An 11,169-nucleotide genomic window follows, 5' to 3' on the forward strand; every position below is an offset into this window, starting at 1 on the left:
GATAATGGGCCGGTACTTTATTTACATGTTGCAAAATGTGAGATACCATTGCCACTGAATGCTGCTGCTGCTCTCACTGTGTGATGACTTTGGTTCTTAACAGAAGACAGGACACACGGCTTTATTTGTATGCCTAAATCCCTACATGCTTTAATTACTGGACTACCAAGCATTAAGTGGAAAATTCATCATTCAACATCTACTGACCTAGCGCACAAATAATCAGAGAGAGAATGAACAGATTCATTAAATTATCAGAATATGATTAAATCACTGAGCAAATAGAAAATGTATGATATAGTAAGAAAAAAGCTGTAAAATATTATAGTTTACAATAATTATTCACATTCAAAGGCTTTACATCTCAATACATACACAACATGGCCCCTGAACATGACTTCAATCCAAATGATTCATATATTAGAATTTAAATAACACAGAATGAACTAGAGGCTAAACATAGCCATCAAATAACCTTATACAAGAATAAAAATACAAAAACTGTATCCTAATATCATTGCATTACTTGCTTCAGATTTTAATAATACATCATCTGTACATCACAGTTCTAGTCAGTTACAAGCCAGGTAGAGTATTCCATACACAATGTAACCGACTGCCATCGACTTGATTCAAACATTTTTCTAACTAGAAGAAAACACTACTCTAGTGCTTCCTCAACTTTATAGACAGATACAGCAATTTCATCGGTTATTTGGATCAGATAGATATCTTTTAACTGACATCCAACCACATTGAGCCCCGGGCCCCAGGGCCAGAGGGTCCTATTCACCTATACTCCAGTCACGCACTGCACACACAGACTCAGCTGAAGGAAGAGGACCTTTGGAAAGGACCTTAAGGTAATATGTCAAAAATTAAAAGCATTATGATAATACATATTGCTAAAACAAGAGCACAAATTAAATCAGTCGCTTTAATTTCTATTGGGCCAAACGTCAGAATGAAAACATAACGGGCCAATGAGCCCGATGAGGCAGGTCTGCCATCTTGTCCAGGGACAACAGCTTTACTGTGATTGCTTCGGAGAATGATAGTATGTGTATGTATCACTGTTGATGAAGGTTTTCTGATCAGCATGGATGGGGTGGTCAGCACATAAGATTTAGTTTTCAATAGGACGTACTGAAGATGAGCCGACTATCCCACCGAAAAAGAAGTTGCAGAATTCACATCACAAAGAAAAAGCCAGTGAATGGTACAGAACAGCCAAATCATCCAATAAAATACGCTATGGTTACCAATGCAGTCAAAAATACCCACCTTTAAACTTGAATAAACTATATCTCCAGTGCCCTCGGAGAGAGAAGCGGACAAGGCTGAGCTACAAAACTGGCCATGCAGGAAAGATAAGCAAGTTATGATTAGGAAGTACAAGCTAGTGGCATGTTTACCCGCCCCCTGTTAGCAATACATCCTAAGTAACGGCTACGGAAGGCTCACACTTGTAAAGAGACTGAATCAGACCCTTGTCTCGCTGCAGACCGGCACTCTGCTTTGTAACATCGAGACCTTAATTTGACTGCAATAAGCAAGTTCCAAGAGACAAAAAAAAAAAAACACGACTCAGATACCTTGAGAACACTTGGGCTCTGACAAAACCATATATGGGATTTGAGTTTGGTAAACATGTGAGACTGAATCAGCTTACAGTATCTGTTACAACCATGGAGTATTATGCTCTAGAAGTGGGGCCTGACTACAGCTTGCACATACAATGTAGGAATAGGATATGGTTTAATTAAGATATCAGGATAGGCTCTGATTCACAAAAGCTAGATTTTGTGTTATGGTATCATTGGAGCAGGAAACCAGTCCTTGCATTTGAGATAGTCCTAGCGGTAGCCAAGCTTGTGTCACTCTATAGGACAAGCTTGCCTCTCTCTTCCCCCCTGCAGAATGTACAAAAAGCAGATGTGCATGGTGGCAGTCTTATCATCCATACATGGAAAAATGCAATAGAAGCCTCACAGAGAGCACAAAGAACAAGCAAAGCAACCCTGAATCCAAAGTTGTATTTTTCCCATGGTTCTACTCAGGAAAACAAACAAGGTCTAGATGCCAGCGTCTCTAAGAGTTTGTTTACATTGCGGTGATGAAGGGCACTAAAGAGGGTGTTACTCTGCTCAGTGATTGGCCTCAGAGCTAAAGAGGAGTGGCCACAGGAGGAACCGTGCTCCTATAGGCCAGGGTTTTGGTGCCTTTGATAGATCTTTCTCCACACTTCCTGGATCTTCTTACACCATCTGTCAGCATTTCCGCTGGGGTCCATCAAATAGTATGTTCGGTTGGGCTGCAAGAAGAGGAGATGAAAAAGACAATTAAAAAAGTAAACCACATAGGAGGATAAATTCTAAATCAGTCGGCAAGTATCAACATACTGCTGGAGGAAAATAAACTGGAAGAACATCAAAAATAAATAGTAAATTACCGTATGAACAAAGAAGGTTTTGAAGTTTTTGGCCTCAGGGCGTAGCTCGAGGGACCAAGGAATCTCCCCTTTCAGAACCTTGTTTACAGGATCCACGTAGTACAGGTGTGGTCCTTCAGTGAGAAGCAGCTGTCTCCGTCTAGCAAACAGACCCTGCAATGGAATGCCACACGTCTCAAGACATCAGTTCACCAACAGAGGGGGCTATGAGGCCTAGGAGACTTTCCCCAAGCACAGCATTGAATTCCCCTTTACTTTGTGTATATCATGAGTCAGAGAAATACCATGGAAGGTGACTTAATTAATGCTGAGCCAAACTTACACAGAAAATCTGTTTACTTTTTACTACAAACATCTAATACACTGCCACTTTATAGTCTAGCTGGCAGAAAAAAAATCTTCACCTATAAGAAGACCTAACTTAAAAGGTACATTTTATAACCGAAATGACATGGCCTAGAATTCACACACCTTCCTTTTATCCACTGGGCCCATCTTCAGGATCAGGTTATTCTCCACAAACTGGTGCCTGTGTAATGAAGCAACATCAGATTATTGACACCAACTCTGTTTCCCTTAAGACATTACTTATTCTTCAACAAATGAACATTTGTTCCAATTTTTTGGAAGACAAACTAGACTTTAGTCCAAGAAAGATTCAGATTTACATAAAACAACGAACAGAACTCTTAAACACACAGATTAACAGGTTGACACATTGGCATGGGCTTTTACCAGGGGTTTCCAGTGGTCTGTTTGTCCAGCAATAGCTTCTTCTCTTCTTCAGTGAACTGCAGGTCAAGCTCAAAAGAGTTATTGTCCAGGTCATGGATGTACTGCTCAATGTTGCTGCTGGACCTCTGCGGGGGTGTGGATTCATGCGGCGAAAGGGAGTGTGATGAACTGGACTGGGCCACCTGCATGTTGCTGAACTGGCTCAGGAGGTCATCATACTGAGTTTGGAAATGAGACGGTTGAGAAAAGGTTTAGTACTGTTTGGCTGAAGATTTGTAGTTTGTTCAGGGTTTGGGGGAATCAATTTTACAACAAGGCATCACACCTAAGTCTTCCCATGAAATCAAACAATGGACAAAAAGTAACGGGGTGACCTGGACTGTAAATAATTATCTTACGTTTCCATAGCAGTCCTCATCATCCTCAGACATGGCTGGCAGGTAGGGGGTGAGCTTGGGGGGTGTCTGTAGGTGTAGGTCACTCCAGGAGATAGTGTCGAAGAAGGGGTGCTGCCTCAAAGGGTCGTACCCTCCCATCTCTTCACACCCAATCCGCTTGGAAGGGTCCAGTGACTAAGAGAAAAAACAAAACAGATGCGACATGCATTTCCATTCTGTAAATAACCAATACCAGCTGACAACCAAACTTTCCCCACGGATATCATTAGCATTAAATTGTATCTCACATATATGACTCATGGTTCTTGATGACTTACCAAAAGCTGTTTGACAAGATCCTTGGCTTTGGGGAAGAATTTCTCTGGGAATTCATACTCCAGCTTTATTATCTTTTGGAATATTAGGTACTCATTTCTGCAACAAATGAAACACAAGAGGAAGGAACAACAAAAGAGGGAATTTTAAGGAAATGTTGTTTGATAGAGGTATTTTACTCGGGCATGGTTGTTGTCATGTCTAGCATTTAAGTTAGTACTCACCCAGCTCTGAAAGGTGGTAAACCAGCCACCAGCTGATAGGTTATACATCCCAAGGCCCAGAGGTCAGAGCTAAAGAAGGAAATCAGATATAGGAATAAAGTCAGAACAATAAAAATTAAATTAAAACAGAACAATGATGCACATTTGCTTCATGTACAGTTGCTTGACCAATCCTCATACCTCTTGCAGGCAGATTTCTCTGTTAACAGCTCTGGTGACACATACTGTGCTGTTCCGACGAAGGAGTTTGCTCTTGCTGCCAAAGTGCGGAAATGAATGGTAAAAAAACATGAATAACTTCATACCGCTCAAAGTGAGTAAAATGCTAAATTCGTGTAACGAACACAGTTATTATACTTCATGTTTAAGTAAAATCAGGATTGAGGTTATACCTTGTTTACTGTCTGATGATAACTGTTTTGCCGTCCCAAAATCTGTTATCTGGATGTGCATGTCTTCACTCAGAAGAATATTTTCTGGTTTCAGATCTCTGCAATAAGATAAACCAGTGGTAACTTATGGGGGAACAAACACTTTACAGTATTGGAAAATGATATATCAAAAAAAGCAAAAATAGATAAAACAAACGGTTAGTCTTACCTGTGTATTATCCCCTTATTGTGTAAGTATTCTAGAGCACAAACTATTTCAGCTGAATAGAATCTAGTACAGGTCTCATCAAAAGAACCAATTTTGCGAATGTATTTCAGAAGCTCTCCATTCTTAGCGTAGCTGAGACCGAAATCTAAGAAAAGCTAGTTAAGGAAGACCGGTTACTAGAAATCATTGTTACAAAACTACAAACTTGACACATTTACAATAAAACAAGAGGTAACATGTAATAAACTACATGCCTTGACAAACTTATTAGAAGGATACACAACTTCTCATTATCTTGAAATGTGAAGTAGAGCTTGACGAAGAATGGGTGTTCTAGATTCGACATCAAATCCCTTTCTCTTTTCACGTACTGGGCTTTCTTCGCCTTCACAATATGCCGCTTCTCTAAAATCTTAACTGGTGGAGAGAAAAGACAATTTCAGGATTTAATGGTAAAAATACACTGAGCAACTTTTCCATCTGGATAATAAGTATCATTGATATCCTTCACCAAAAGCTAGTGCATTATTACTTACTTGCATATTCTTTACCCGTTACCTGCTCTCTTGCCAGAACAACCTTTGGATCAAAGAACAAAAAAAACAAAAAAACACTGTCAGACTCATAGGTTCTGCTTTGTCAGTTCCTTCAAATTAACTGTGGATGCCCCATTCAAATGCATTAAATAAAAGAATCCTAGCATGTAGCAACATCTACACAGGTATAACTCAGAAGCTAAGTGGAATGCAAGTTAAATACCGTCGAGAAGGAGCCCTCTCCCAGTATCCTGCCAAATCTGAAGTCCTCCGGCTTCTTCTTGCGTGGCTGAGGGGCCTGGACAGCCGGCTGTGCGCGGAGGTCTGCGCTCTGGCTGCTGGCAGACGCTCCTACAGCACGGGCCTCTGAGGCTGAGCCCTCCATGCTGGGACAGTGGCTACTGCTTGCGCCTGGGATAGCAAGTGGCGAGCAGGAGTCAGGGTGGTTTCTTACCATTGATGGATGCGAGCAGGAGCAGATGACAACGCTGGGCTGAATGGGCACAACATCATACTGAGAGAGGAGAGGGAACATTGAGAACAGATCAGTCAGCAAGGTGATGCAGTTGTAGTTCTTGTTTTAAAAAAAAGCCATGTCCACGTCTGGTTTAAATAGTGTATCTTCTCTTGAGAAATATGGAAGACCTAGTCTAAGATTGCACTTTTTAATGCAACCAAAAACTAATGAATCATCCCTTCATTATGACTAAAAAGCAGTGTGCTGGTAACCATATGAATGCTGGGAATAAGATATTACAATAACAATAGTGGGAACTGCCTTCAATGTAAATTTTCATACAGACTACCTGTTTTTGAAGAGGATCATGTTCTTCTCTTTAGCACTTTGAACTGTCATTTGAACTGGAATTTTAAATATGTTCACCATCAGCTATGAGCAAACAGCTTTCACCAAACCTTTCTTATAGTGCACCATAATTACACCTGAATACCTATAAATAGGATGACACAATAGTGATAGACAATAAACAAAAATGTATATATTGTCAAACGAAAATTAATATAATAAATTTGTTGCATTTTAGTCATGCAAACTGTAAAATAAAATCGATATAAACGAGCAATTAGCCAACCTTTTCCAGCAGTTTGTGTAAATAAAACTAGATGAGATCTGGATCAAATAGAGTAGACCCACTTTCCAAGGTTGACAACTCAATTGACTGCACCTAACACTGTCTTAAATGTATAATTTCAAGTGAGACCCCTTGAGGAGCAAAGTCTAGAATTGATAAGGACATTAAAACGACTATTTGAGGAAACTGCTTCTGAGCCTGGTGGTCCCACCCTCCAGTGTTTACGTTTTGAAAACTATGTCAAAGGCACTGCTTTCATGTGACCGTTGTACTTACTAGCACATCTGCACTGAGCAGTGATCATATCAAACTGGAGGAATCCTTAAGATCAAACTGAGAAGCAGCTAACGCAAACAAAACACAAGAAAACCACCAAATAATTGTGGAGGAAGCGAGGATAACATAGACAGGTTGTGCTTTCCTACACACTGTTTGGTGCTGGCACCAGTGTTGTATATTCATAACTTACTGGACCACTGGACCCATCAGCTTACAACTCTGTGAATGTTAGTTAGCTAGTTCAGATGGCCTAGCTTCTTCTCATTCAAAACCAAGGTGTGGCCTTTTAGCTGCCTTATCCCGGACTGGACTGTGTTGTTGCCAGCTAACCTCAGTCGCAGCCCCTCCACTGAGCCATTACTACATGTGGACCATGTGATGGTGGTTAGGGACATGTCAGCTAACGTCAACCCCAGCCCCAAGTACTCCGGTAACACCAGGCCTGTGGCGAACTTTCTTAGCTAACTAACGCCTGCTAGCATGCTAACGCTAGCTCCTGCTGCCTTGTCAAATAAAGCCGGCCATCACTGACAGCGAGTTATGAACTTAACGCTAACAACCAGTCAATTAGCTCCCGTTAGCCTGCCAGGTCACAAGTCACGGCAACTTCAAAACATTACGCCAGTCTCACACAACGTTACTCAGTCGTGGTCGACATTTCAAAAGGTAATGGGGTTGACAATCAAACTACGAAATGTGAACTTTATAAAGCTGCCTTCTTACCAGAAGGTGGAACGCAATAAAGCTACTGTTAGCCTGTTAGCTTGTTAGCATCGCTCGAAAGCGCGAACATGTTTAGCTAACGTCAGCCGACAGATACCGCTACCGACCAAGGGGGAATGGTCACACATCCTATACTGCTACCAGCAAGCCCTGTTACACGCTTAACCCACACAGAATGACTAAAACAACCTCGTGTTGTGAATTAAACGAGGTGTTAGACAATGCCGTGCAGCGTAGCAAACATTAGGTGTTGTGTTAGCTAACGCTGCTAAACGGTGTTTTGCGGCTAGCAGCGCTCCTCACATGAAGGCCCGACGCAACTATTTGTTGTCAAACAGCCGCCACACTGTACATTTTGAGCCCCGGCTTCGTGCTGTTGTTCTCTTCAGAGTTGCGACACTTACCAGCTGACTTGTAGCTCTTGCCATGGGAGTTTTCCACGAGTATTTATTTGGAATAAAATAATTAGAGAAGCTCCAGTAATGGCTGCCTCTGCGCCTTCATTTTCGAGCTGTGACGTCGTTCCACAACAATGTTACCGCAGGACAGCAGAGGAGAGTCCCGCTGTGTCCGCCCCCCTCGCCACATTTACAACCTACTGAACTGCATCTTGCTGATAGGGATCGAGTCAGACGGCTGCAGTTGTTTATATATATATATTTATATATATATTCAGATGCCGCAGTTAACGTGGCCTACAAACTATATTTGATACTGATGCAGTGTAGAGAGGTTTTTTCGTCAGATATCTTACACCTTTTTAACTCCTCAACTTTTGTGTTGAAGCACACAAGTCTGCATGTATCCATCGAACTGCAACCACCAGTGATTCCAGTATGAAGGTTGCAAGGATTCCTTTATTTAGGTCTGCAGTTTACATAAATACAAAGATACAATTTATTGTACAAGTTTCTCTTTTTTGGATGCTTGTACAAAACTGCATAGCCACAAATAGCCTTTATGTTATGTTTTAGTCGTGAGTGTTTAAAAAGTTTTGCCAGTCCTTGTGGTAAAAACAAAAATCCATAGTTGAAATATGCTTTATAGTGATTACTTTAATTCAGTCTCTTCCTCTTCATGATGATGTGACGCTGTTGTTGACGCAATGTTGCTCTTTGTTTTTTCATCTTCTTCTTCATCATCCTCATCATCATCTTCGTTATCCTCTGAGGTGTCCGTATCCTCACTAGAATCCTCATCTTCAGGTGCACTAAATACAGTTTAAACAACTTAGTTACCATACTCATGCAATATACTCTGAATGTACAGGTGTTTTTCAAGAATATTTTGTTTTTTCCAATGTTGACTGTAGGTTATTTCAGTTGCAAATTAAAAAGTTGTATAAAGTGACATACTACTAGCAGAAATAAATGCAGAATCTAGAGTTTGACCAAATGCGTCAGTAAAATTATGCTTCATTGATCATCATTTCATCACAACAAAGTTTGCAAACAGTGTGTCTTAGGGATTACCTCACTCTGAAAGTGGTTGTATATTAATTGCCCTCCCGAGGAAGATTAAATGCTTACCACAGAGGTCTGTTGAGATTCCTACATTTTACTCCCGAGTTCACATCAAATGGATCTGTGAAAAAGATAGATAATTAGCTTTTGTTAGGAAAATGCTTCAACTATAGAAGTTATCATTCAGCAACAAAAAGCATTCTTTCTCTGTGTATGGGGCAAATTTCCAGACATGCTGGAAACAATTAGCCTGGTCCCACACCTCTGAATCACTGCCAAAATCTCCGACTCATTCAGCAATTGAAATTAATCACAATGATCTGTTATAATATTGATCACCAGTCTAGGAAAAAATGCAAGAAACTGTCAGTGTCTAAAATTTTAGAGAATGTGGCCTGTAATTGATGGATTATATTATTTATCATAATACAGCTTAAAAGCTTTATGAGACAATGAACATTCAGCAGCGGTGAGTCACCAAAGGAAAACAAATTATGAAATAGACAAAAATTATATATTAGTCCAGTTTCCTTAAATCAAGTTACTCGTGATTTTGCCACTTTGAAGCAGCGCTTTCACTGCAATAAAGCTTAATAGATATTAACTATTTCAGGGATAGAAGTTGAACAAGACTTAAATAGGGACAGATGTGGGACTAAAACCGAAATGACCCCAACCATCTCTGTTACACAAATATATTGGTAAACACAGAACAGACCCCAGTTTATTTCTTTCTCCCCCAATTTACCAAACTCCTCGTCCTCCACTGGGGTCTTGAGATATTCCTTTTCTACAGAGAGCATCTCTTCCTCTGACTGACATGCAGCATAGCGGTCCAGCAGAACTTTATTGAGATCCAGGAACACTGGCCCCCACTTGAATTTATTCAACAAGAGCATTGCTAGTTCTTTAAAACCTGCAAAACCAGATACAGTTTGTTAGACTTTCACTGCCATAACTTGGAACAGGAAACAAGAAGTAGTCAGGAAGACAATACAGTACATCATTCCTGAATAACTAAAGTAAAGGCCTTACCGACAATGCAGAATGTAGCAGCAAAAGCCTCAACACAGGATAACTTGCAAGGCTTGCCGTAGTTGACAGGGTTTGCAGCGACAAGGAATGGCAGTAACCTGGGATGAGTTCCAACCATCTTATTGAAGGGAGTCTCCTCCAGTTTAGCCCAGGAACAATCGATCACTGCTAAACCATTCTGAGCCACAATCTCCCTGTGTATAAAGGTCCATACAAAAAGTTCTTCTTTATTTTAGACAATGTCAATCAATTGACCACAATAAGAGAGATTTATTACAATACACAAAAGCAAATGTTATGATATTGATATAATGATTAAAAAATGCACACCTGTCTGCTGGGGTCACATACTTTGTGCCCATCGGACTCAGTATGAGTCCATTAAATCTCTGATTGAGGCGCAGGTTGTGTACAAAGCCCTTGCGTACCAACTTTCTGCCAGTGCACCGTTTGGGATCACAGTGACCCAACTCCCACATGGCAAGCGGACAAGGCATTTTCACCTGAGGGGCCTCTGCTCCCTCCTCCGGGTGAAGGCTTGCTGAAAAACACAGTGACAGAGGACACAGTGCTCATTATGATGCGAGTGTAAGCACTCTTACTCACACTTCTCATTTGTTGCACACTATTTCTTAATAACATTGATGTACACCAAATCATTTGCCATTTACTTACTATATAGCTTAAGATAACAGTTTTACATTTTAAAGTGGCAAAATAACATGAACACAAATGCTTCAATAATTAAAAGTAGAACCATAACAAGACATTGTATTTTGTTAAACCTCAAGTCGTGTAGCCCCCAAAATATGAGGTAAGCACAATACAGTTAAATAATCAGGATCCAATAGAACATGATTTTGACTGTCATTTGTTAATTCATTATTACCTTCCAAAGCAGTGTGCATTTCTTCTGTAAAGGCTTCTAAGGTTTTCCCCTTCATTTTATGCCTTTTTTCTTTGCCCTTGTTTCCAGGGCGCACAAACGTGCCCTGTTTCTTTCTTCCCATGTTGCAGCCAGTGGACAGCTATTCAGCTATTGTCAGATTACAGTTTGCATTAAAACCAACCAGCATTTCACCTGCTGTCCTGTGACGTTAGCTGCTCGCTAGCTATCTAGCTATACCCTACACACACCAGTTTGTCTAGTGTGGCTCACCAAAAGTTCACGTTTCGTATTTTATCTAAGGGTACACTACTCAAAAGTTCAAATAGATTTTCACAATACAATTGCCTTCAACACGCACTTCTTTGTACACTGTATGAACTAGTTAGATCAGCTATGGCTCGTGGAAAGCACGTCGTAGCCCGAGACGTA

General features: G+C 40.6%; 2 protein-coding genes across 2 annotated transcripts; both read right to left on the minus strand.

Moving 5' to 3' along the window:
- Positions 1 to 2: 2 nt before the first annotated feature.
- pdpk1b (3-phosphoinositide dependent protein kinase 1b) lies at positions 3 to 7,920 on the minus strand. The gene is made up of 14 exons (XM_054599425.1): positions 7,758 to 7,920; positions 5,484 to 5,774; positions 5,261 to 5,303; positions 5,004 to 5,141; positions 4,725 to 4,869; positions 4,517 to 4,614; positions 4,305 to 4,380; positions 4,125 to 4,193; positions 3,903 to 3,999; positions 3,586 to 3,759; positions 3,188 to 3,405; positions 2,924 to 2,981; positions 2,453 to 2,605; positions 3 to 2,314 (listed from the first exon to the last, which is right to left on the minus strand). The coding sequence occupies exons 1-14, from the start codon at positions 7,779 to 7,781 to the stop codon at positions 2,201 to 2,203; spliced, it is 1,698 nt and encodes a 565-aa protein (XP_054455400.1). The 5' UTR covers positions 7,782 to 7,920; the 3' UTR covers positions 3 to 2,200.
- Positions 7,921 to 8,200: 280 nt separating this feature from the next.
- Positions 8,201 to 11,161, minus strand: tsr3 (TSR3 ribosome maturation factor). The gene is made up of 6 exons (XM_054598583.1): positions 10,741 to 11,161; positions 10,182 to 10,392; positions 9,852 to 10,045; positions 9,565 to 9,732; positions 8,883 to 8,937; positions 8,201 to 8,563 (listed from the first exon to the last, which is right to left on the minus strand). The coding sequence occupies exons 1-6, from the start codon at positions 10,859 to 10,861 to the stop codon at positions 8,404 to 8,406; spliced, it is 909 nt and encodes a 302-aa protein (XP_054454558.1). The 5' UTR covers positions 10,862 to 11,161; the 3' UTR covers positions 8,201 to 8,403.
- Positions 11,162 to 11,169: the final 8 nt, after the last annotated feature.

Source organism: Anoplopoma fimbria, chromosome 5, assembly GCF_027596085.1.
Source record: "Anoplopoma fimbria isolate UVic2021 breed Golden Eagle Sablefish chromosome 5, Afim_UVic_2022, whole genome shotgun sequence".
Lineage (NCBI taxonomy): Eukaryota > Metazoa > Chordata > Actinopteri > Perciformes > Anoplopomatidae > Anoplopoma > Anoplopoma fimbria.